The sequence below is a fragment of the Camelus ferus genome, chromosome 13 (assembly GCF_009834535.1).
Source record: "Camelus ferus isolate YT-003-E chromosome 13, BCGSAC_Cfer_1.0, whole genome shotgun sequence".
Taxonomy (NCBI): Eukaryota; Metazoa; Chordata; class Mammalia; order Artiodactyla; family Camelidae; genus Camelus; species Camelus ferus.
Window position 1 is genome coordinate 55,669,904 of NC_045708.1, and position 27,373 is coordinate 55,697,276.

Here is a 27,373-nt window from a genome sequence, read left to right on the forward strand (position 1 = left end):
ACAGAAGGCATAACTGTCTCTATTTTTGAGCAAGAGGAAAACAAGACTTAGGTTGTCATGTGTTGACTGAAATAAATGCACAGCCTAAAAGTTGAGAATTATGTTTTATTTGGCAGACATTTTTTTATGACTCTAGCCCCTTCGAACCCTGGATGACAGCCTCTCAGATCGCTCTGAGGGACTGCTCAGAAGAGGTAGGGGAGGAGCTGGGATATATAGGAGCTTTACAACAAAGACCAGGTACATTAAAAGATTACTTGTTAACTAAAGAAAACCGGACATCTCAAGTTAAAGAATTTAGCACTTTTCTGTGGATGGGAGGAAGCAAACATTTGGGCTCATTGAATTCATTCCTTCGACAAGCACCCAGCTATCTAGGGCCAGCATGCTGTCCTTTCTTATTCTGAGTTCCCTCAGAGGGCACCATTGTGAGTGGCTGCAGAGGCCAGGGCTGCAGGCTGGTCTTCACTGGGGGGTGGCAGCAGCCACTGATGACTTGATGGCTTCAGCATTCTTTGTTCACTGATATGGTTTGCAGTATTTTTCATTCACACATGTCCCTGGCCAAAGATTATGTTACCTAAATCTTGTTCCTGATAATATATACAAAATCACAGTGAAACATTCATAAGGGCTTGCTAAGGTGGGGCCAGGATGCTAAGTATAATAATGGAAAAATGTGAATCATTAAATATTCACAGAGAGATGCAGCTCTACCAGTTTCTAGTATGGAGGTAGGAAAACTTTAAATAAAAATTATTCAGATGAAAATTAACAAATATGTAACTTTAATTTATAATTAGCCATATAATTAGCATAAAAACAATGCAATGAAATCTTTAAATCATCTTAGTCTCTTACACATATATATTTCTGTGATATATTTTACACTGTAACTGAGCAGGACCCTGTGGGGTCTTCCAGGGTCAGATCCCTCCCCTATACCCTCTGCTGTAGCTCCCCTCTGAAGTACCCAGATAATAGTATCTCATGTATATTTCCTGAGTTTTTCAGATGCTAAAAACCACCAAAGGGAAGAAATTAACTACTTGATGATCCAGACTTTCTGGTGCCTAGGGGTTGATAGTGTTGATGCCCTGTGACCTCAGCATCAACCAATCAGAGAACTGTGCATGAGCTGATCATGTGCCCTGCAACGCCTTTCCCTCACCTGGACCTTAAGTATGCTTTGCTGAAACCCTTCAGGGAATTCGGAGTTTTCTTGGGCAGGAGCCACCCTGTCCCCCTTGATCGGCCCTGCAATAAACCTTTCTCTGCTCCAGACTCCAATGTTTCAGTTTGTTTGGCCTCACGGTACAGCAGGCACACAAACTTGCCTTCAGTGACAACACTACAAATTTCCCAGCAAACTTGTTCAGAGAGAACATAAAGAATGTTTTTAGCACAGCACCGCAGGTTTTATTTAGCTCAAGTTGTGACTTAGCCCATCTGAATTAATGAAAAAATTTGTATCAGTTTACTATTGCTGCTGTACCAAACTATCACATGCTAGTAAATTAAAACAACGCAAATTTATTATCTTACAGTTCTGGATGTCAGAAGTCCAATATAGGACTCACTGGGTTAAAATTAAGGTATCAGCAAGGCTGCATCCTTCTGGAGGTTCTAAGCTTTCTTTTCCCACCTTCTAGAGGCTGCTCACATTCCCCACCCACATTCCTTGGCTCCTGACCCCCTTCTATTGCCAAAGCCAGTCAAGAATTTCTCATGATGCTGTCTGTGATTCTGGCTCCTCTGTCTCCCTCTATCCCACTCAGGGGACACCTGTGCTTACTTACTTCAGGTCCACCCAGATTAATCCCTGAATAATCTTACTTTAAGAAGAATATTCACATGTCTGAGGATTAAGACATGGGCATCTTTTAGGGGCCAGTGTTCTGCCTAACACCAAGTTTTCCTATACACCAAATAGGAGGGAGCAGAAACATTGGGCACGGAATGTGATAGCAACCAGGCTATGATTACACTGTCCAGTGATTGATCATGCCAGTGATCCCCACTTTCAAAAAATGCACTTCCCAGATGGAGGGAGGCATTTCTTGGCACCACACCAGGATGTACAAAACAAGTTGGAGCCTACTTTGCTGATCTAATTTTGATGTGCCAAATGTAAGCACTAAGACAAAAGAATAAGAGGTACACCAAGGAGCATTTCAAACAATTTACATTTTTTCTTCATAAGGATAATATAGAGGTAATGTGCTTTAGTGAATCTAATATGTGAAAAGACAGATTAGCCCGAAGGATGTAATTATATTCATGTTAAAAACCATTTATTCAGCACTTAACATATTTCATTAAATTGAAATAATTATTATATAGAACACTAAGAAAGAAGAAAGTTTTACCCATTACTCTATACCATACCATTGGTTGTAACTTGCAAATGATTTCAGTAATGTGAAAAAATCATCTTAGTATTAATGAAATAGATTACCATGCTTGTTTATTACTATACATATATAGACACATCTGGCGAAGAGAAAAAAGAAAGCATATAGAGGACTATGGCAGGGTTCCTACCATTAAGAGCCTCTAAATGAGGTTGGAGAGAAGGATTTTCTGCATAAAACAATTAGAAAGCATATAGAAGTGTACTTAAAAAGCACTAATAGTGGTGTGTTGGAGCCTGTTCATACTGGCTCTCATGAGATAACTGTTAAAATTTTCAGGAACTTTGCAAGCCATTGTTAGCTGGAAATTTGGCCATCATGGGAGTATTTACACCACAGAAATGGGCAAACACTACAAATCAGGGCTCTTTTTTCTTTCTGAAAAGCCAGTTTACCAGCACACCACTAACTAAAGTTAGGAATAAGTGACAAGATATGTCATATGGGATAAATAAAATGATTCATTATATAAATTCACATACAGAAGTATGCTTCTGTTATGCAATTTGTCTCTTTACATTACCACAAATGGAAAGGTTCAACTCACCTACCAATCTGAAGAAACTGATTACACCATTTTACACTCAACAGAATCAAGTGAGACTTAGGTGAATCAGCACCATTTTTTTCACAAAACTTGAAAAGCCTAATTGAGAGGTGCTAGCATTTCAGAGGTCACCAAATCTGCAATTTGTAGAGTCTGATAGTGTTTAAGGAGGGCCTACATCAAATCTCCACTGTCTGGGTAGGCTTCTAGCCAGATAAATATTTCTGCACCTCAACGTATAAGTGCTTGTAGTGGAAAAGCAAGTTAAAAAAATCACAGGATACTGTGGCTTGATTGCTTTTATGTTCTAGTTCACAAGTATCGGAACTCCATCCACTGACTCAAATGCCTCTCTTACTGTGTCCATCAGAAAAGATTTGCAAGAAGCCACTGAATTCCCACTCCATGAAGAAACTCATCACATACAAGCCATCCAACCATGTTTAAGATTTTGAATCTCAGCAAGTCTTAGCAAAGTTAACAAAATCTAAATTGAACAAATTCCCCAAATAAAATATCCAAAAGCAGCGCCAAAAACCAGAAAAATAAAGCAAAAGTAAACTATTTAGCTTTTTATCACTAAAAACTCATGTCTGTTATTTGAGTTAAGAGGATTTAGGAAATATGTGACCAGACACCTTGACGCCTGAGAGGTGTAATGATTTTCCTGTAATTATTTAAGGCAAATAAATCTTGATCAAACACCTCCTGCCCAAAGTAAATTTGATGAGATTTTAAAAGGATGGGATTTGGAGCTAGAAGGTTTGAGGTCAAATTCTAACTCTACACTTTAAAAGATGCATGACCCTGGAGAATTCAGTCTTCTCTCCTCTACAATTATCACCATGAAGTAAAATGTTGTGACTGTTTCCTGAAGTGGATGATCATTATTTACTACTCTGGAAATGCATTTACCTGGAGCTGTCACATCACTGGCTTATAGAAATTCACACGTGGAAAGGTCTAGCTGACTCCCTCATTTTATATTCAGGAAACTGAGGTTCTAAAAGTAGGCATAATTCATCAGTAGACTTGTAGTAGGCAAGAACAAATCTGACTCCATATTAGATCTGTTCCTTTAGCTCTAATCCTGTGCTCTGTTTCCTGTGCTTAGTCATGCTGGTTCTGCACCTTTTGTAAAAAAATGTTGCCTAGATCCTGAAATAGACAGGATAGGCTATTCTCAAGGCTCTGACCTTTAAGGGTATAACACTTTCCCATTCATATAAAGATAAGAAGTTGCAGAATAGAAAATAACATATGTCTTGTTGGAGGTTTACAGGGACACCATGACCCAACCCACACGGATAGCTGCAAGAACAAAGGATTCCAACACCAAAAAGTCTGCAACAACCAACTACACCCCCTTCCCCTTTATAGTACAAAAGGAGCCTGAATTCCGACTTGAGTAAGATGGTTCTCCAGGACATTAGTCTGCCATCTTCTTGGTCTGCTGGCTTTCTAAATAAAGCTGTTATTCCTTGCCCCAACACTTCTCCCGATTTATTGCCCTGTCCTGAGGCTAGCAGAAGAAGTTTGGACTCAGTAACAAATCCAGATCAAAGGCATCACACAGAAGATGGTGAATATCACTGGAATTCTCATAGAATTGTACCCATCCCTTTCTTAGGGTCTTCGTCTCACTGCCTTCAACCAGAATTTTCTTTATCCACGTTTAATTACTGTTTAGATTCATGTAAGATTCTTCCCTGTATCCCTCTCACAAGTTGTAGTATGGAGCCAAGCCCACAGTAAACACTCAGCCAAAATTTGCTATATCAATCAATCAATCAGCTAATAGAAAGAAAATACATTGGCCCAGTTCCTTGACACATATCCTTTAAAAAAAACATTGTGTTAAGAATCACATTTCTTCTGCTTCAGGATAATAACCAAAAACAGTCTATAACAAAAGAGATTCAAAAGCCTGCTTTCGGTATTTGGGCTTTCTTTAATGTAGAATGCTTAGGGTGGATGATCTTGCTGACAGTGTTAGTTTTGTTGTCAAATAAGTGCCTTTGCAGTGTGCTACAAAATTGCATTAGAAGAAGAAGTTTCCAGGGAAGCAGGAGGAAAAAAAAACCTTTTGAGGAAACTAGAAGAAAGACCAATACAGAAGAGCAATTGACATAAGGGTCAATTATTTTCCAGCCCTTTATAAGAAAACTCTTTGCCAACTAAAATTAAACCATGAGTCTCTGCTGCCTGCCACTTTATAGAGGGTGATTGAACTGATACCGTATAAATGGTTTTATATTACATTCTCCATCCTTTTTTATTTGCATCCAAACCTGCCAGATCTCAGCAATTATGCTAAATATTGATTTACAATTTCTCTCAGTTTATTCTAACGATGCAGCCAGATGAGAACCATAGTATTATTTTATTTATGGCCTTAATATGATGGTTTGGAGTGACTAGTAAAAACAAAACTAGTCTCCAAATGATGCTGACTGCTGGCAGGACAGTTTTGCAATGTTCACAAGTGAGGCAGTAGGAGAGCGGGGCGTGGGGAGTCAGCGTGCCTGGGACACCCTAAGGTTGACTAGTTCTCTGTAAGAGCTGGGTTAAGCCTCCATGCTTCTCTCTGAAGACTTAAGAATTCTACATCTTTGAACAAAAAAAGAAAATGTGGCCACTTAAAAAAAATGTTCATTAATAGAAAAACGACATCTGGACTAAGGGAGAGAGTGAGGTTATTCGGAAGAAAGGAGACCAGCCAGTATTGATCACTTACTTTTTTTGTGGTTAAACACTCTATATAACATGCACTATATATTTTAACTCTCAAAACAACCATGCAAAGTGCTATTATTCTCCCGTTTCATGGATGAGTAAACTGAGACATGGAGTAGTTAGACAACTACCTCACAACCAGTGAACGGCAGATTCAGGATTCAGATCAGGGACTGTTCTGCTTTAATCGCTAAACTGAACTGTGTTCTACGAGGTACAAAGGTCCCTCGGAGCCCAGCCTGGAGAAGAAAAGACGCACAGGATGACAGGTAAGTAAATGGTAGAGCTGTGAAAGATGCTAAGGAGTCAGGAGCATCACAAATGCTGAGTTAAAGTTCAGGGAGGATATTTTGGCTCAGTAAAAGGGAAATTGTTTAAAAATAAAAGGAGAAGCCTGTAAGATGGTGTGCCCATGCTCCTGGGACTGGATGGTTTTGTGACAAGCAGTGAAGGGTTTTAAGCAGGGAAATGGTACAACCAGATTATTCTAACTCCCCTTTTAATACCAAAATGCTCCTGCTGTGTCTTGAAGAGGCAGAGTGTGGTAGTTGAGAGTTTGACCTCTCTAGTCTGGTTTCCTGAGTATGAATCTTAACTAGTATTTAGCAGATTGGCAATCAGGGGCAAGGTACTTAACTTCCCTGTGCTTTATATCTTCCTCTGAAAATGGAAATATATAGTGCTACTTCAGAAACTCATTTAGGGCATTGAACGGGTCAATATATATGAAGCATTTAGCAATTTACCTAGCACATAGTAAATGCTCAATGAATATGAGAAGTTATCATTGAGTGTATACCTTCCTCCCATCATCACTTTAAACCCAAACTGAAATAATGGTATGGGGTAAAACTAACTAATTTTTTTCCCCAATTGTCTGAAACTTATTTATTTACTTATAATTTTTTTAATTGAAATATAGTTGACTTACAATGTTGTATTACTTTCTGGTGTACAGCATAGTGATTCAGTTTATACATGTATATATACATATATATACACATACATATTCTTTTTCATTTTCTTTTTCATTGCAGGTTACTACAAGCCATTGAATATAGCTCCCTGTGCTATACAGTAGGACCTTGTTGTTTATCTATTCTGTACATAGCAGTTTGTATCAGCCAATCCCAAACTCCTAATTTATCCCTTTCTTCCCCCTTTTCCCCTGGTAACCATAAGTTTGTTTTCTATGTTTATGAGTCTCTTTCCATTTTATAAATAAGTTCAAAACTAACTACTTCTTAAAGACATCCACTATAAGTACTTTTTCCTCATATTTAACCTCCCCCATTGGAAGAAAACCTTCCTCAAGGAGGCTACACTTAAAATCTATTTCTCCCTATTAGTTCCTCAAAAAGTGGTTAGTCATCCTCTTAGGAAGAGGCTCACATAAACCTGAACACTATCTTTTTAAAGTTAGAAAGCCAGGTTCCTTAATTGTCTTTTTTCTAGATTATAAACTCCATGAGGGCATTAAATTTGTCCTACTCTCTAAGGTCTGGTGTTCCAGCTACACAGAAAAATGGAACCTATTTTTTGAATTATGAGAATAAGTAAATATTGTTCCTTTTGAAGATCCTCAAATTCTTTTCTAGTTGTCAATATCCGTTTTGCATTAACAAATCAGAAAACTGCAGTCTTTCAGAGAGGATGTGAAAACCCTCCATGTTAGTCTACTTATATAAGAATCAGAAACCCAAGTCAAAGAGGTAACTTTGGAGAACAGGGAATACTTTTCATAAAGATCCTTCAATATTTCATAAAGATCTTACTTGCTTTAACCACACTAATACCAAACATGGAGGAGATTCATACAATTATTTTATACAAGAAATATAAAGTGCTTATTAGGTAATAGGTCCTGTACTATTGAAAGGTTACAAAGTTCCTACCCTCGAAGTACTTAAAATCCAACTGAAGAAATACAGGCATACCTCAAAGATATTGCAGGTTTGGTTCCAGATCACTGTAATAAGGCAAATGTTGCAACAAAGCAAATGTCGTAATAAAGTGAACCGCAGGAATTTTTTGCTTTCTCAGTGCATAAAAAAGTTGTGTTTACACTATACTGTAGTCTGTTAGTGTGCAATAGCATTATATAAAAAAAATAATGTCTTAATTAAAGATACTTTATTGCTAAAAAATATGTTAACCATAATCTGAGCCTTCAGAGAATCATAATCTTTTGGCTGGTGGAGGGTCTTGCTTTGATGTCAATAGCTGCTGACTGCAGGGTGGTGGTTGCTGAAGGTTGGGGTGGCTGCTGCAACAAAGAAGTTTGCCACATCTATTGACTCTTTCTTTCATGAGCAGTTTCTCTGCAGTATGCGATGCTGTTTGATAGCATTTTGCCCACAGAACTTCTTTCAAAATTGGAGTCATTCCCCTCAAAACTTGCCACTTCTTTATCAATTGTTTATGTACTAATCTACATCCTTTCTTGTGAACAATCTTCACAGCATCTTCACCAGGAATAGATTCCATCTCAAGAAACCACTTTCTTTGCTCATACATAAAAAGCAACTCTTCATCCATTAAAATTTTATCATGAGATCGCAGCAATTCAGGCACAACTTCAGACTCCACTTCTAATTCCAGTTTTCTTGCTGTTTCCACCTCATCTGCAGTTACTTCCTCCACTGAAGTCTTGAACTCCTCAACGCCATCCACAAGGGTTGGAATCAACTTCTTCCAAACTCCTGTTCATGTTGATATTTTGACCTCTTCCCATGAATCATGAATGTTTTTAACCGCATCTAGAATGGTGAATTCTTTCCAGAGGTTTTCAACTGCCTTTGCCCAGATTCATCAGAGGAATCACTATCTGTGGCAGCTGTAGCCTTACAAAATGTATTTCTTCAATGATAAGACTTGAAAAGACAAAATTATCCCTTGATCCATGGACTGCAGAATGGAGGTTGTGTTAGCAGGCATGAAAACAACAGGAATCTCATTGTACATCTCCATCTTGGTCACTCAGGAGCTCTTGGGTGACCAGGTGCACTGTCTGAGAATAGTCATATTTTGAAAGGAGTCTTTTTTCTGAGCAGTCTCAACAGTGGGCTTAAAATATTCAGTAAACCATGTTGTAAACAGATGTGCTAACACCCGGGCTTTGTTGTTCCATTTACAGAGCACATGCAGAGTAGATTTTGCATAATTCTTAAGAGCCCTAGGATCCTCCGAATGGTAAATGAGCACTGGCTTCAACTGAAAGTCACCAGCTGCATTAGCCCCTAACAAGAGAGCTGGCCTATCCTTTGAAGCTTTGAAGCCAGGCATTGACTTCTCCACTCCAGCTATGGAAGTCCTAGATGGCATCTTCTTCCAATACAAAGCTATTTTCTCTACATTGAAAACCCATTGTTTGGTGTAGTCACCTTCATGGAGGACCTCAGCTAGATCTGGAGAACTTGCTGCAGCTTCCACAGCAGCACTTGCTTCAGCTTGTATTTTTATGTTATGGAGACGACTTCCTTCCCTAAACCTCATGAACCAACCTCTGCAAGCTTCAGACTTTTCTTCTGCAGCTTCTTTACCTCTCAATCTTCATATAAGTGAAGAGAGTTAGAACCTTGCTCTGGATTAGGCTTTGGCTGAAAGGATTGTTGTATTTGGTTTGATCTTCTATTCAGACCACTAAAACTCTCCATGTCGGCAATAAGGCTGATTCACTTTCTTACCATTCGTGTGTTCACTGGAGGAGCATTTTTGATTTCCTTCAAGAATTTGTCCTCTGAATTCACAACTTGGTTAACTGTTTGGTACAAGACGCCTAGCTTCAGCCCATCTCAGCTTTTGACCTACCTTTCTCACTAAGCTCAGTCATTTCTGGCTTTTGATTTAAAGTGGGAGATATGAGACTCTCCCTTTCACTTGAACATTTAGAGGCCACTGTAGGGTTATTAATTGGTCAACTTTCAACATTGCTGTGTCTCAAGGAATAGGAAGGCCCAAGAAGAGGGAGGGAGGTAGGGGAAGGCTGATCGGTACAGCAGTTGGAACACACACAACATTTATCATCTAAAATGGGCCAGTTCCTGGTACCTGAAAACAATTACAATAGTAACATCAAAAATCACTGATCACAGATCACAATAACAAATATAATAATAATAATAATAATAATTATTATTATTATTATTATTATTAAAATATTGCAAGAATTACCAAAACGTGACATAGACAGATGAAGTAAGCAAATGTTGTTGGAAAAATGATGTCAATGAAGTTGCTCCACAAAGAGTTGCTACAAACCTTCAATTTGTAAAAAGCACAACATCCTTGAAACGCAGTAAGGGTGAAGGGCAGTAAAATGAGGCACGTCAGAAATGGCAGGACAGCCTGAAGTGCTACCATCATAGCAGCTACCATTTATCATGCACAGCATGTGTGCTCTCATTCAACCTTCAAAACACCCTATTTGTCAGATTTTAGCCCCATTTCACAAATAAGTGAACTAGGCCCACAGAGGATGGGTATCCCAGAAGAACTGAAATCTGAACTGCGTCTCGAATGACAAGTTAAGTGTTGAGGGAGGGAGTAAAACGTGGATGGGCGATGATGGGCCAGAGGTGCTATCCAGACTCATATAAGAAGTGGGAACATCATATGCAAAATGTCCCAGAGAGAGAGCGTGAATTCCTGGTATTCTAGTTGAAACTTGTTCATTATTTACCATAGAATTAGTACAACCAAAGAGAGTCGCGTTCTGCACTAAGTCATCGATTAAGGCGATTATATATGGTAAGTCAAGTAGGCTTTAATGCATTGTCTTGACTTAGAAACCTGATCACTATTTATACTTGATCTTGGAATACAGTCTCTTACAGATGTTAAGAGCCCACTTTAAAAACAAAAGCAAATAACCCAGCCACTAAAGAGGGGGACACCAATAAAACTACCATGTGTGTTGGGTGGGAAAGGTTAATACAATTAACCTCTTTAAAAACGTTTTCATTCTCCTAAAATGTAATTCTTATGTGTGGTAGTGAGAATTAAAATAGTGAGGACATCTGGTCAAAAGTTAAGGAGGTTAACTAAATTTTAAATGATCAATCATTTAAAAAAAGTACCCATAACATTTCACCAGTCCTTCTAACATTTGTCAATGTCAAAGTAATGATGCAGTTTCCTCAGTTTGTCCTGAATTCTTGAATTAGACAAGAAAAGTGGGTATTCTGGAGAAGTATAAATGCTCTGGGTCATAGTTTCCATTTTTACTGGAATTCTCAGTTGTCCAGATCATGGTTTCTTTAAAGGGGCAACCTCATTTTGGGGGTTATGAACAGGTGGGTCAGTGCTAATTTTCATTGTGAAAATTCATGAATTTAAGAACAGGTTACCATTTGCAATAAATTCATTTAATTGAATAAGAAAGTGATTTATGGACTAGAAATACATTCTTCATCTTCCCTCCCAATTAGACTATCTCTGCTTATTTTGAGCTGTATATTTTATGTATTTTGGTTGATGTACTTTAAGGATTAAATTCTAAAGACTTAAGGATGTGTTAACTAACCTTATTGTAGTAATCATTTCATAACATTTACATATATAAAATCATCACCATTGTACATCTTAAACTTACACAGTGTTGTCAATTATATCTCAATAAGGCTGGAAAAAATAAAACTAGAGAAAAAACAAACAAAAAAAGACTCAAGCAACATGCTTTGCACAAAGATCAAAGTAAGTAGTTACCATTCATTGAGTCTCTAATATGTGCCAATATTCCTCAAAGGAGGTATTTATTGGCCCCATTTTTTGAAAGAGGAAAGTGAGACACAGGGAAATTAACTTTTGTAAGTACACATAAGGCTCAACTGAAATTCAAACCTGTATCTGACTCCAAAAATGTTCCTCTCTCTACTGGAGCATGCTTATCTCATATTTTTTAAATGAAACATTGATTTTCCTTTTGAAATATCATTTTTTTTCATTTAGAAGAACACAAGAAATAAGGACAATCTTCAAACAGCTCCAACCCTGCAGACACGTCAAGCCCTTGTTCGCAGTCCCCTTTGAAATTCCCTAGCCTTCTGCCCACACTCCCCACTGCAATTTCCTACCCGCCTTGGGTCCCGTCTCCTAGCTTTCTCCTTGAGCTCCCCTGCTGCCTGTCATAGGACTTTGGGATCCGGTTCATGCTCCTCACTCTCGCATTTGGTCTCGAAACTTCAGACATCATTTTTAGTTCCTTGAGTCAAAATCCTCAACCAAGGACTGAAACTTCAAACTGCAGCCTGAGATCAGCCCCACCCACTCCCTAAGTTTGCTGTCAATTCTGAAAGATTCCAGCCAAGGTCAAACTCTAAGTCTCAAGTTGGACTGAGGGAAAAGGAGAATTTGTAGGAAAGAATTTAACAGTGATAACCTTATGTAAATCCCCATGAATTGTGGTGAAATAGTCATCTCCTGGCTGTTCAAGACAAAGATTCCAATTTCAAGGAGAGTATTCAAACTCAGGTTTTGGAGATGAACAGAAATACATCTGAAATTAATTTCTGAATTAGAATTGAAGGCAAAGATCTTCCAGTTAAAAAGAAAAACCATAATGTGTACACTTGGCTTTGTATCTGAGGTTCCAAAAAATGAGCAAGAGAGAGTAAATGGAAGTTAAAGACAAAATCAAAAATTTGAGCTATTGACTTCTCAGGGCAGGCCAGCTTTTGCTTGTTGTTACAACATCCTTGCCTGCTCCTAAGACCATGTCAACTAAATAAACAAGCAATGCTGCTATGTTGTTGCCTTCTCTTATTCATGATGATTGTGATTACAATACTATGTTTTTAGAGAGTACTTATTTTTTTTAAATGTGCCCAAATATATTATTTTATGTTTCTCCCCTCTTTCAAAACTCTTCTCCAAAATTAATCTCTCCAGGATGCCTTGTCTAATTAATCCAACTCTACATCTAGCAAAGGATTAGGTATGGAAGTTCTCCTACAGAAATCTGGGCTTACTCATGTGTGTTCTACCTAAGTCACCAGTCACTTAACTACCATGCCAGGCGCTGTGCTAGACGCTTTGAATATTTCATTCAAGCATCACAACAACCTACAAAGCTGACATATTTTCCACAAGGAGAAAAAAACAAAACAACAAGAATCAGAAAGATGACAGAGAATGGATATAGGCTCACACAGCAGCTATGTGGCAAATCCAAAGACGGACTGTCTACATCTGGAGCCAGACAGCTCATCACTAAAGCTCTGAGCTGGACACTGCTGACTGGCTACCGGAAGCCAGTCCCAAACCCTTCTCCCCTGCCTGTCTCCCGCAGAAGTTAGGACAGTCAAATCTATTCTTTCCCACTCTCTCTTGTAACGAGGCATGTTCTGGGCAACAAGATTTAAAGGAAAGTCTACTGAAAAGTTCTGGAAATGTTTCCTCCCTCATTAAAAAAAAAGTCCTTTTTTCATCCATCTTTTTTCCTTTCTGTTTGGGATGGTTTTATAAAGATATCGTGTGTGACTCTAGGGTGATCATCTCACTACAGTAAGGAAAAGACCAAGAAGGCTAGAGATGAGGACTCTGATATTACAGTAAAATAGAATCACTCACCTCCAGACTGCTTGTGAAATAAATAATACGCGTTGCTATGGTTTAAGCCTCTGTTTGTTTGGCTGAACATACTCCTGACTGAAACCTACTAAGCACCCTGCTGCCAGTGGATGGCAAAACTCAATAAAGTTCAGTGACTTTTAAACCTTTTTTTAAAATCACACTATCTAGGTTTTTTCAAGAACTCAGGTGAATTTCTGAACAGAGTAAGTGCTGAATATGGTAACTCAGTGACTAGCACATAGTAGGCACTCAGTAAATATTAACTGAATGAATCAGCAAATGTACTTTTGGGATTTATCATCAGTGATCACTCAAATAAGTGACATACGTCAGCAATTACTGAGCTAAGTCCTGGGGATACATGGACAAGCAAAAGATGTAGAGAGGGGTGGTGTGCACCCACAAGGAGCCTGCGGTTTATAAGGGGATGCCAAGAGGGAAGTGCCTACCTGCAGGGTTCCTGCTGGTGTAACTTTAAAACAGTACAGTAAGTTTTAGACACAGCTTTTCAAACAGCAGAGCTTTTCCAGTATAGCGTTAAAAACAGGAATCATCCACAGGACGACGGAGAAGAAAGAAAATGACCAAAATGCTAACTACGATTATTTATGGGTGGTAGGACTTCAAGCGATTTTTATTTTCCTTTTCAAATGTTTTTGCTCCAAGTAGAAAATTTTCAAAATACAGATAATTACAAGGAGGATGATAAGAAATCTCTCGTGTTGCTAATACCCAGAGATTTGAGATTCCCATCTATTATTCTAATTTAAAGCAGATTATTCTTATTTGAATCTAAACAACAGAAACAATATTATTGTAAATATCCTGGAGCAAGCTATGAGAAGAGACAACTTCTTAAAATGAGAGCCACGTAATATTCACAAATATGAAATATTACAATCCGTGGCAAATTGAGAATGTCAAATTAACTGCCACTATAAAACATTATGATTCAATTCAATTTAAAATACTTAGTTTTTAATGCTGTTTCGTAACTACTATGTGCAATTTATACTGTCTGTTTAGTTCCCTGCTGTGTCTTCCCTTGCTTCAATATTTTGCCCTAAGAATTTTCATTAATTTATAAATGTTTATTACTATTATAAGAAAATAACAACAGTCACAGAAAAATGGATCACCAGCTCAGAATGTTCAGTTTTCTATCCCAAGTCAGACACTGAGAAGTGGGGAGTAATTTGATTACTAATCAGACCTAACAAAAGAAAAGCTCAGTGCTTAGCAGTAGAGATCATTGACTTATAGCCTTAATTATTTCTCCTCACTAGTCTTTTAATCATATCTTCTGTTTGCTTTGATTTTTATCTCCCTTTTGAACTTCTGGCTTCCAATCTCCACTCCCTATGGCCCTCATATTGTTACATCATTTATTTTCAGTGACTCTGCATTTCTCTTAAAAATCATCTTTGGCTTCACCAAGGCCAAGTTGAAAAAAAAAAGCACCAGGAGTTGCAAACAGGCTGTGTTATGTGCTAGGGCTGCAGAAACGAAGTACTGCAGGCTGGCTGGCATAAATGGAGATGCACTGTCTCACGGTGCTGGAGGCTGGCCGTCCAGCGTCAAGCTGTCATCAGGGCTGGTATCTTCCGAGGGCCATGAGCGAGGAATCTGGTCCAGCCCCTCTCTCTGGCTTACAGATCGCCATCTTCTCCCTGTTCCTCCTCACAGTCTTCTCTCTGTATGTACATGTCTGTGTCCCAGTCTCTTCTCCTTATAAGGACACCAGTCATATTGGATTAGGGCCCAACCCCACTGACCTCATTTAACTTTAATGAACTCTTTAAAGACCCGATCTCTAAATACAGCCACGTCTGAAGCACTGGATGTGAGGACGTCAACACATGAATTTGGGGGAAAGGAGGAGAGACACAGTTCAGACCAAAACACAAGTATAACCAGAAGGGGGCCCAATTTAACTATATAACATGAACTGAGACAAAAGTAACAAAGAACATGTTTCCTGGACACAAAGAAACTCAAGCTGCTGCACTTTGAATGATCTGTGCTGCCAAGCAGGTAAGGATCACTGATGACCCATCAGAAAAGGGAATAGATACCTTCTGGATCCCACCACATCTAGGCAGGCAGTTGGGATGAGTGAGGAGAGGAGGATGAAACTCTCCAAAGACAGCCCCCAGAGCACGGGGCAGAAGAAGAAATTGCACCGCACAGTAACCTGCCCATAGATCATGAAAGAGTTAACCATACAGAATGGCCAGGAGACAAGACAGTGAGAGGCAACTCACCAGAGAGCCAGGAATTATTCAGGAATCCAGATCGACACATCTACACTTCGAAATGTTTCTCACTTTTAAGCTAGGTTTCCTGTGGCTCACTCTAAAAGCAATGATTTGACAACAATTCTGAAAAAACTTTAATCCTAACACCGACAGAATCTCTGCTAAGGCACGATTTTTCAAGCTGTGTCTACTGAACTTGTCACATCTTTTCTTCTTTTCTCCAGAAAGACATTAATCCAGAAAGGCAAGCTCTGAGGTGAATTACTTTAATCCAAATATATTTTCCGATACAACAATTCGCAGCAATGATGTTGTCAGTGAAGGATGTGTTCCCTAATTGGGATCCCTGCAAAAGGAGTGATTTTGAGCTTCTGGTTAGTGAAAGAACCAAGTGGCTTCTGCTCAGCTGGAAACCAAGGTACGGTGGAATACTATCTTACATCTGGGTTGATTTTGCAGTCTTCACGAGATGCAAATGTACTATACAGTAAAAAGTATCCTTAAAAATCATTAGTTTAATTCATAGAGTACAATATACATGGTTTTGTGTATACCACACTATTCAGTAATTTCTTGTATGCTTAAGTTTGAGAACCATGGAGCTAGGCCAAAGCAAGGAACTAAAGCAAAATCAAAATACAATGTCTATACACTCAAACAATTCTCTTTTGAGAGCACCACCCAAGTCTTGTTCAATGCAATCAGGAGCAGTAACAGATCACTTAAAAAAATAAGTTTATGAGATAAGTACATACATTTGCCTTAGTTTAACTGAAAGCATAAATGTGCATCTTTTCATTATTTTTTTATAGTGCCAAGGATTTGACTCTGAATGATTCAACTATCCTTGTTCTTTGTCCTTTTTTTAAAAATGTAAATCATAGTCATAGTATATCATTTGAGATTTCAAGTTTAGAGAAGTGACAAAAAACACTTGCAAACCAAAATGAATGTGGAACCCTAATTTTTTTTCTTTTTCACAAATTTTACCCTCACCTAAGTTAACAGTTTATTTTAAACTGATGGACATTTATGGAGTCATTCCAAAGCATACACAATTTTCAATTATTTGCATGGGGGAACTGAGTAAGACTTTCGAGAGAAAGATCCAAAAATTCAATCTTCTGTATACTACTTCTCTTGGTCTGTACCAAAATTAACAACTAAAGTTTAAAAGATTATTATATTCCGGAATCTGAAGTTTTCATTGGAAAGGGTACCCCTGGAAACTTAGAGTCTTGAAAACACATAAACACTCCAGGTCAAGATTATTTGAAGCTGATTTTATAATTGAAAATTGGATCAGACAAGTTTTGTTTTTTTATCTCCCTGAAAAACTTTTAATAGTTATTAACTTGACATTGTTATTGTTAATTATATTATGTATAATACATAATTAATTGTATATTAACTTCAAATTAATAAAGATTAATAGAGAAATCATCAAAATAAGTTGGGGAATCTCTAGTTCTTACAGTTAGAGATGATTTTCTTCAGCAGAGACTGGGAGAAAGGAAGTGTGGACTGCTAGGGCAGCCTGCATTTGACAGAACCCTGTTTTGTAAACTAAAGGTTTATGAACTAGGATATACCTACCCCTGGGATACCCCAAAACCCAGGTAAGGATTGTTTTAAGGGAATCAGTTTTCTCTGTACTCTCCTAAAACTGGTCTGCTTAAAATGCACTTCCAAGTCATGTTGATCTACACCGCCCTCCTTTCCATTTCACAAGCATCTTTCTATTTTCACAAAAGAAAGGCACATGTCTTACCATCTGGTGTCTTATTAGGGAATATTGAACTTAGAAAAGCACCTGTGAAACAAGGGGATAATGTGAAGGATTGTGTGGATGTTGACACAATAAAGTGGTTTACATGACTGGGCAACAGATATGCAAGTTGCTTCCAGTCCTCTGCTTCCAACATAGTTGAAGGAGGACCTAACTGAGTTGTCGTTTGAAAGATCATTGAAAACATTTTTTGGTGATAGATCACTGTGTGATTATTGGCATATAACTGTGGGAAAATCCAAAGAATTGAGTGACATTGTCTAACAAATTCCTTTCCATTCCCATCTACTTAGCAGGTTTGTTAAGTAAAGGAATAAGAGAAGACATCCCATCTATTAAAAAAAAAAAAAAAGCAGACTCTAACAAAATGATCAAAGTTTTGATCACGTCAAGGCAAATGAGAATATTCAATTCTTAGTTAACCAGAAACAATTTACTTGTTGAAGTAAAATTGTTCATATTTAATAGTTTGGGGAATAGAAACTACTCAATTCGAATTCAAATATTTAATGAATCCACGTCTAAAATTCTGTGTTACAAATACTTTTAGTCGTAGGAGTGAGTGGTGAGCAACAAACTCAAATGTTACTATGCATACATACAAAGTACTACACTGTTTGCTAAGAAGGCAGACACTGTAAGTCTAATTAATATTCATCACAAATAGTTACAAACTGTGTGTGCATGTGAGAGAGAGAGAGAAATGAGAATTTTTAAGATCTATTCCCTTAGCCACCTTTAAATTTAAAATACAGTATTATTAACTATTGTCACCATGATATACATTACACCATCATGATTTATTTATTCTATAACTAGAAGTTTGTACCTTCTGACCTCCTCCATCCATTCTTCAAACCCCCATCCCCACCCCTAGCCACTACCAATTTGTTCTCTGCATCTGTGGGTTCATTTTGTTATTGTTGTTGTTTTAGAGTCCACATATAAGTGAGATCACTTGGTATGTGTAGTGTTTATTTTGCAGCATATACAAATATCAAATCATTATGTTGTACACTTGCAACTAATACAATGTTATATGTTATTATATTTCGGTTTTTAAAAAATAGAATAAAAAATACCATGTTGGATTAAAAAAAGAAGACGGCAGAGACAAAGTGCAATGAACATTCCAACTGTAAATGATGTGGCGGGTTTATCATTTTTTGTCACTTTGGGATACACCTATCCACTATCCAGATATTGACAATTTTACTTCCAGCATTTTGTACTCTGCCTTTGATGAAAAAAGGACTGAGTTATCAGGGAGTGCTAAGGATGTGATCATTCTTTCTATACCACATTTCAGTATGCTCTGTCACTACAGAAAGACTTCTTTACATTAAAAAGCATAAATTAATAAGTCTAAACCAAAAAAAAAAAGTTTTCTAAACTTTGGAACAATCTTTCCAAACGTACAACATTCTCCTGCCTTTCTTCTCGTCATAAACTATAATGCTCCCATTCTTCCAGTTCCTCAAAGCAAATTTACAGATGAGTGTGACTATCTCTACTTAGAGCCAAGTGCATCTTTCACACAGGGAGCCAACTGCACGTGGGTTGAGTGACGAGCCTTTGGAGGACTCCAAAGAGCCGTATCATTTAATCCTCATGCATGACTGAGGGGTATAAAATCCCCATTTCACCTCGAGGACTAGTGCACAACCCCCAAACACCCACACCAACAAACAGCGACTCAGGATGAGATTTAGCAAACCAGAGGGTCTATCAACTGAAATTTTCCACTCTAAAACAATTTCATTAGAGATGTCAGTGCCAGACACGGTATTTTATAGCTGACTTCCCCCAAATTACAATGCAGCTCAGAATCTAAGTCTCTATTATAATCTTTGGCAGAAGTTTTTAAGACCATTTTTATTTACTCCAAACTTTATTTGAACAAAGTCAGCACGGGCCCTTTGCAATCTTTACGTCAAGTGTTTCATGCTGTATGTAATTAAGGAAGCAGTGGAATTCAAAGGAAGCACCTAGAGAAAGAATCAGGGCATCCCACACTGATTGGTGGAACTTTAAGGATTTAAAATTTCTGTTTTGTTGTACAATTGCACTTTATTACCACTTTGTTCTTAAAATGTAATAAATACGAACTGCTTCAGTAGTGATGAGAAAGCTTCCTCAGCTTTAATGCACCCTTTTATTTGCTACTGAAACTTTTATTATCTCCAAATGGTAGCAAAGACAAGAAAAATAATGATTACTTATTTTGAGGCAAAATGAGCAATTTGAAAATTTTTTTTCTTGGGTGAATTTTGAGGCATTTAGAGTTGTTATAATTATGTTTATCGTTTTCATTTATTTTTGATGAACTAAAAACAAAAAAATACATATAGACACTATCACAAAATTATTTCCTACTTATATATCAAAATACTAGATAGCGACGTACAGGTATCATCTGTCAGAGGTTGGTCTGATCTGGATAAAAATTTCTACGTGCTCAAGGCCCCCACACCTCTCAGATGTAGCCCATGAGAGGCAGTGCAGAGTAAGGGTGAACCACACACGCTCTGCAGCCAGACGCTCCTTGGCTCTTTATTCCAGCCCTGATTCCTTGAAATTCCTTATCCGTGAAACCTCTGGAAACTTCTCCATCCTCAGTTTCCTCATCTGTGAAAGTAAGGGTGACTAGAATCTGCCTCGTGGAGTGGGTGGGAAGAGTAATGAGGTAGGCATTCCTTGTAAAACAACAGACTTGAGCCTGCCACAGGGCGAGCACTTGATAAATGTTTAGCTCTAATAGGGTTTTCTTTTGTGAATCCACCCACCTCTAGACTGCATGCCCGGTATGAGATTACCGTTTGTTGAGCATTCCTGTACACAAGACACTGTCCTAGGCAGAGGGGGCACAAAAATGAATGAGATACAGTGCCTACAATTTTCGTGCAAGATTATCATTGCATCTTCTTGTCTTCCTTGCAGAGTACCATGAAGCATACTCTTTCATTACATGGCACCTTTTCCTTTTTTTTCCATGTGCTTGGAACCAATGGAGCTTCAAAAGAATTTCACTTCAGTTTCTGAAATCTTAATCATGCACAATTTAATAAGCAGCTACAGGTTTTTCCACATTTGAAAATAGATGATTAAATGGTCTAATCAGATTCTAACTTAGCCAAAAACTTGAAAAACATAGGAAGACAACCATGACTGACACATTCATTTTCCTGAAAGTAGACATACTACAAACAGCAGCTGCAGAAACACAGTGCCATTTACATCCCACTGACCCACAGCAACTAAAACTGCACAGAAGATCAGCATCAAAGCATTAAAGTACCTAAAATAAATTCAATTTGAGATAAAATGAGAAGCTGGTCTAGGCACAGCTATCTCATTTTCCAAAAAGTTCTCAAACTGACTTCCAATATGGCACCCTTACATGCCTTTAGTTTTTTCAAACATTTCATTTATGTCTTGCACTCAGAAAATTCATTAAAAGTAAAATCTTTAAGCTTGACTATAAATCCAAAGCCCAACGACTAATGGGGTATTTCAGACATCACAAAACTCCGAATTATCTTAAATATGTTGTCCTCTGCTAATTTGCTGCTCTTGAAAATGTGCAATAAATTCAATTAAAAAGGAAAGCATCTTCAAATCAGTTGCAAGATCAACCAGGATATTATCTGCTTACTCGATGTATCATAATAAAAAACCATATAATATGCATTACATTGTTTAATTCTGAAGGAAATTGGATATTCTCTCTTCCAATAAAAGGACCCAGACCGTTTAGGGGTTGTTTTTTGCTGTTGTTTTGTTTTTGTTTTTAAACAATCATAATGACTGTGTTAACTTTCTAAAATAGATCGAATAATTGCCAAAATATGTCTTCTGCGGAGTCACCCTGCCCGAAGGGACGGGAGCTCCTGTGTAAACACGCAGACACACAGCTTCTGCTTTCCCTCCTGCGTCACATCACCTCCCAGGGTCACAATACTTTTAAAATACCCACTATGATCCTATGATCCTTTCGAGATTGGGCAGATAAAAATCCTGAAATAAGGGGCACCCCTCTCCCCCTGAAACCTCCCTCAATGTTAAATCAACTCACACCTCATTTGGATGCAAGACGCCAGAGTGAGAATTTATCTCTAAGCCCCAATTCTCCAAATGAATGCCTATTTTGGTGACCTCTACTTTTGCATTTCAACACATGTTCCACAGCAACAGGAGCCTCTTGATCCCAGCTAACATCCCTGCTTAATGCATGCGTTTTTCACAACCATTTTTTTTTAATCCTTTCAGAGTGAAGCTTTCAAAGAGGGCGAACGTCGGTGAAAGAAGTGAGGAAAGGGAGGGAGGAGATTGGAAACCTGGGAATTCTGCCATTCTTGCTGTAACCCAGAATCCGGATTATTTTTCTCCTCTCTCCAGCCCCACCTCTCTCCCCGCCTCGCCCCTTCCCTCCGCAGCGGGAGGGGGGGCGGCGGGGCTGCTGGCTGAAGCCGCCACCTGCCGCGGCGTGGAAAAGCTCCAGTTGTCACTTACCCAGCGGGGTGAGAATAGCTCATTTTTGCAGGATCCCTTTTGGACCCGCGGCAGCTGCGGAGGGTGGGTGCGTGGGGCCCGTGCACGCTGACGCCGCGACAGTCGCGCTCGCGGGGTGGCTCCGCACTGCGGTCGCCCGTGCGCGGGGCGCCTGAGCTGCGCGCAGCCTCCCGGCCCCCACCCGCCCGCGGTATCCACAGCCTCGCGGTTGCTAAGGCTGCGGGGAAGGCGAGCGCTCAGGTTCTGGGGAAGCCCTGGCGCTGCTGGAACGGAGCTTGGGGAAGCTGGAAGTGAGGTTAAGCTTCCAGCCCTTTTTCTGGGCCCAGATGGGGGAGGAGACCGCGGCCCATGCTCTGTTGTTCTGCGGCACGGTTTCTCTAGGCACCTGAGATCCGAAAACACACACAAACACACACACAAACACTCACTCCTGTTTAGGCTGGTATGCTTCCTGCTAAGCCCTAGGGAAGGAAGGGCTGGCTGGTGGCTGAGGGTAAGGTAATGAAAAACAGGAAGCAGCTACATTGTGATGCCTTGGTTTCCAGTTGTAAAACAGCCCCTAGATTGCAAGTTGGAGGGAAAGAAAGAAGTTTTGGGTTTGGATTTTGTTTCTGCATCAAGAGATTGCAATTGGTGGATTTCCTCCTTGGAAAACCCCTATCCTTGCTCCCAGCACACAGTCCTGACATTCAGCAGGTGGGAAAGATGTGATTACTCCAGGAAGTGTGCTGGAACTTGTACTTGCATCCAGCAGGGAGAGTGCAGGGCTCAGTGAAGAAGCCTGGATTGACATGAAAAGGCCTTGGTGTGGAGGGAGTTTAAAGCGCTGAATTCAAATGAGCTCTTCCTAGTCCTGTTTTTGCTTTGTCATGTTGTTTGCTGGGTGATTTGCTGTCTGGCCTCAGGTTTCTCACAGATAAGTGAAGGGTTGGGCACATCCATGGTGACTGGGCTCTCTCTGTGGAGCTCAGTGCTAGCTCAGTCACACTTACAGGTGGGAAGGGTGTCCTCTCATGAATGGCATTCTGCTTTCCCACACATCACAAAGGCCCACAAGCATGTCAGAGTCCAATCTCCTTCACGTAACATTCAAGGCCCTTCATCATCTGTCCCCAGCACCCTTCAACAGCCTCACTGTGACCACTTTCTCCACCTCTGCTACCCTAAACTCTAGCAAAACCAAATCTTGCAGTATCCCTCTCATGAGAATGTGTTTCCATCCTGTCTACCTGACAGACTCCTACTCATCCTTCAATATTTACTTCAAACCCTACTTTCCTTCAAGTTCCCAGGTGTGCTGGTGACTCCCACCACTGGGGGCCCATGCTGCCTGGGCATACCCTCTGTTTTACACTCACTCATGGACCTGTGGTGGCCTTTTCTATTTGATCATGAGCTTCTCTACTTCATATTGTATACCTATTTTATTTTTCTGCATTCTTACAAGCAAAGAGCAGTTCAACAAATGTTTGGAGTATAAAGGAAGGAAAAAAAGAGAAAAAATTCTTCAAAGTGGTAGCATTTTTATTGGGGACTTACTAAATGCTCTGCTCAGTCTTTTATGGAGCACTTACTAACTGCTCATTATCTCATTTAACCCTCACCTCTACTCTCAGGAGTAGGTTTTCACCTCCATTTCATAAGACAAACTAAGACACAGAGAAGTTAATTATTTTGCCTGAAGCTCCTAAGTGGAAAAAGCAGGATTCAAATACAAATCTGTCTGATTCCCAAGCCCCTTGGTGGTTTTAACAATTACAAATTCCTTTTCCAGTAACTCTTGTGAATTGCTACAGAAGTCAAATGTTCTATATACTATCAGAGTTTCCTGACCTGAAAGACCAAGAGCCACCCCAGTGGAGACAAAAAAGGGTTCTAGCTCAATAGCTTAGATCCTGAGACTGAGGACTCAAGCCTGCTTTGACTCCCACTCCTGGGCACATATCCGGAGGAAGCCCTAATTTGAAAAGATACATGCGCCCCAATGTTCATAGCAGCACTATTTATGATAGTTCACATATGGAAGCAACCTAAGTGTCCATCAACAGACGCATGGAAAAAGAAGTTGTGATACACACATACACACACACACACATATTTATATATGCAATGGAATACTACTCAACCATAAAAAAGACTAAAATAATGCCATTTGCAGCAGTATGGGTGGACCTGGAGACTGTCATATTAAGTGAAATAAGCCAGAGAGAGAAAGAAAAAAAAATCACATGATATCACTTACGTGTGGAATCTAAAAAAATGACACAAATGAACTTATTTACAAAACAGAAGCAGACTCACAGACATAGAGAACAAGCTTGTGGTTACCAGGGGGAACGGGGAGGGGGCAGAGAGGTAAATTGGGAGTTCAGAATTTGTATATACTAACTACTATATATAAAATAGACAACAAGGTCCTAGTGTCTAGCACATGGAGCTATATCCAGTACCTTGTAATAGCTTATAATGAAAAGGAATATAGATGTATGTATAACTGAGCCACGTCAGAAACTAACACAACATTGTAAACTGACTATATGTCAAGTAAAAAAAAAAAAGCCAGCACAAACATTTTTTTAAAAGGCTACTTTGGGGAGTAGATGGTTAGAGGAGCTAAAGAGAGGCAGAGGTCATCAAAGAAGGAAGATGTGAGATGTGAACATGGCACCTTCTGCCTAAACAAAGTAGCCTTATAGGTACCTACTGGCTCCTGCCCCTATAAGCTTACCCCCACTGCCTGTGGTTGCCGTTGGAGGGTGTCCTTAATGCTTTGTAACTAGATTTGGCCTGGATAAAAATTTGGAGGGAGGGAGAAGGGACTAAAAAGAGACATAATTTTCCCAAGTGCTACCAACCCCTAAGGATGGTGTAAATAATATAATCTTATATAAGTACTAGTTGTTATGTATTAATTCATTTGTGCAAATAGAAAACGGTATTCTCACACTGGTGGAATGAGAAAAGAAATTAAAATACACTATTTAGAGACTCGGGGTTCTGTAGAAAAGAATCCCTGGCACTCAGCAGACAGCAAGGTACCGTCAGCAGCGTGTATTAATTCGTAAATGGGGTTTGAGTTCTCCACCCCTGTGAGCCGCACAATTTCACCTCCCTGATGAAAACTGCAAGGAAGCTACTAATTTTCACTTCAGAAAATGCTCACTGTGAAAATGCATTGGGAATTTAGCCAGAAGGAATTTTTATGTTAATTTCTAGTATGGAGATAGGAAAAGAGAAAAAAGAAAAAGAAAAAAAATGTAAATTAAACTGTTTCAGAGACCAAATATTCACTGGAGTCATTTTCATTTTCTCACAGGAAAACAAGTCCTCAGATGTCCACAGTAGTATCATAAATTTATAAAAAGACTGTTTTGTAGAAAGACTCATGGAGTTGGGGTTTGGGGGCAGGAGATTGACAGAAGCAGGAGAAAAGAAAAGAGAAGGATTACTCCCACAGTGCTCATTGGATCACTGCTTTGGTTGAACAGGAGCTAGACTTAGGGATCACAGAGCTAAACCATCAGCGACCGACAGTCAGGGGTAGGAAGTCTATGGCTCAAGAGTCAAATCCAGGCCACTGCCTATTTTTGTAGTCCACAAGCTAAGAATGATTGCTACATTTGTAAATGGCTGAAAAAAAAAATCAAAAAAGAGCATCTTTATATGATACATGAAAATTACATGAAATTCACAATCAAAATCCATTAAGTTCTGTTGGAACACGGCCACACATTTGTTTATAAATCTCCTGTGGCTGCTTGGTGCTACAAAGGCAGAACTGAGTAGTTACCACAGTGCCATTATGACTTGTAAAATCTAAAATATTTACTACCTGGCCCTTTACAGAAGAAGCTTGTCGACCCCCGGCTTAGATTATCACTGCAATCAGAGAGATCATGTACCCTCTTGGACTTTGAGAACAGATACCACATTGTTCACCTTGTATCACCAGCACCTACCACAGTGCCACTCACAGAGTACGTGCTCAATAAACAAACAAAGGAACGAATAAACAGTTGGGAGTAATAAGTTTTCCCACGGGTTTATCTTTCTCCCACAAATAAAGATCAAGTCATCAAGATTTTCTCCTCAGATGTAACAGACATGCATGATGATCTGATGTGACCCCAGGGCTCCCTTCTTTTATCAGCACCATATAAAACCCCAGTCGGAAGTAGGTAATGTACGCATTTCAACAGGACACCATCGTCAGATGGTTAAGTTTTCAAGAGAGCTTCCTAATACTTTACATCCTCCAGCATTAGCGTGGGTCCTTCAATGCTGTAGCACTGAGAAGCTGGAGAAGGATTTAACATCAAACCCAGCTTTCCCTGATAAGCTTCCCTAATTAGTTAATTCCAGCGAGCCTTTTAGTGAAGCACAGTGTTGGGTATAGGAAAGGCTGAGAGGGCTCGTGCAATGGATAGAGTGACAATCTCAAGGGACATTCCTAATTTAGAGTTCTGAGTAACCCAGATAGGCATGATGTCTCCAGATCTATCTACCCCTACTTCTGAGCTGCAGGGAATCTGCAGACAGATCAGTTAGAATGGAGCTGTCAATGTGTAACCAAGCAGGACCCTGTTGTCATCATCAGTGACCATCTGATGTCTGTAATGGTGTTTGTAACTGCTTCATTGTATAATGGTTTAAAGGATTTTTCTCATGCTCTTCCTGACCAGCATTGGGCTGGACAGGAGTGGGGTTTGGGTGGTTCACCCAACCCTCTCATGGTGCTGTGTACAGAGATCATGCTCGGTGTCCTGCTCTTGTCCACAGGGTGCTCCTCTTTGACCCCTTATGGTTTCCTTGTATCTTGTTGTTTGAGCTGCAGGCCTCAGCCTGCAGCAGGAGGTCCCAGGCCTTAGCCAGCTTAAAAGGCTAAAAGCATTTATCAACCTGACTATATAGCTTTTCTGTAGAGCTCTTTTCCTTGAAAATCCTTCCTATGCATCCTTTGTTCTAGGTACAAGAATATTAATAAAATCTCAAAGCTGGAGGTGAACTTCACACCCAGCAGAGGGAGGGGGACCAATGCATTCGCAAAAACAAGAACAACTTTGCAACAATTTGTTACCCTGTATGTGATCTCTATGGAAACTAGCCTCATCCCACCCTTGAATTCTTGAACTTTTACTACAAAACCCCCTGCTTTCTTTCCCCAGTAGGCTCACGGTCTTAGAGACATTAGTCCACTGTGATCTCCTTTGCCTGGCAAAGAAATAAAGCTGCCTGCCTTTTCTACTTCATCCAAAACTCTGTCCTTGAGTCTCAGTTCAGTAAGTGGGGTACAGAGGCCATGTTTCAGCAACAAGTGGACTTATTTAGTGGCCCGGGGAAATCAATGGTATTTACTATGCTTGAGGTCTCAAAGATGAACAGGGCTCCTGTCTGCCCTTAAGCTTGAAGTCTGTTAGCTACATAGACATGCAGACAAAGAATGACAAAGTAAAGTGCAGTTGATGGAAGTACGTATAAGGTGCAATACAGAGGTGCCTTCTGACTAACGTTCCTGTCCTACCCTTACCCGCCACCATTTCCAGCC

The 27,373-nt window shown here is 39.5% G+C and overlaps 1 protein-coding gene across 1 annotated transcript in view; it reads right to left on the minus strand.

The window, feature by feature from the left end:
- Positions 1-22,178, minus strand: part of ERICH3 (glutamate rich 3) — a 102,382-nt gene extending 80,204 nt beyond the window's left edge. Inside the window, 1 exon segment of the mRNA XM_032494578.1 lies at positions 21,829-22,178. Within this exon segment, the coding sequence (XP_032350469.1) occupies positions 21,829-21,851 (23 nt within the window). The 5' untranslated portion in view covers positions 21,852-22,178.
- Positions 22,179-27,373: the final 5,195 nt, after the last annotated feature.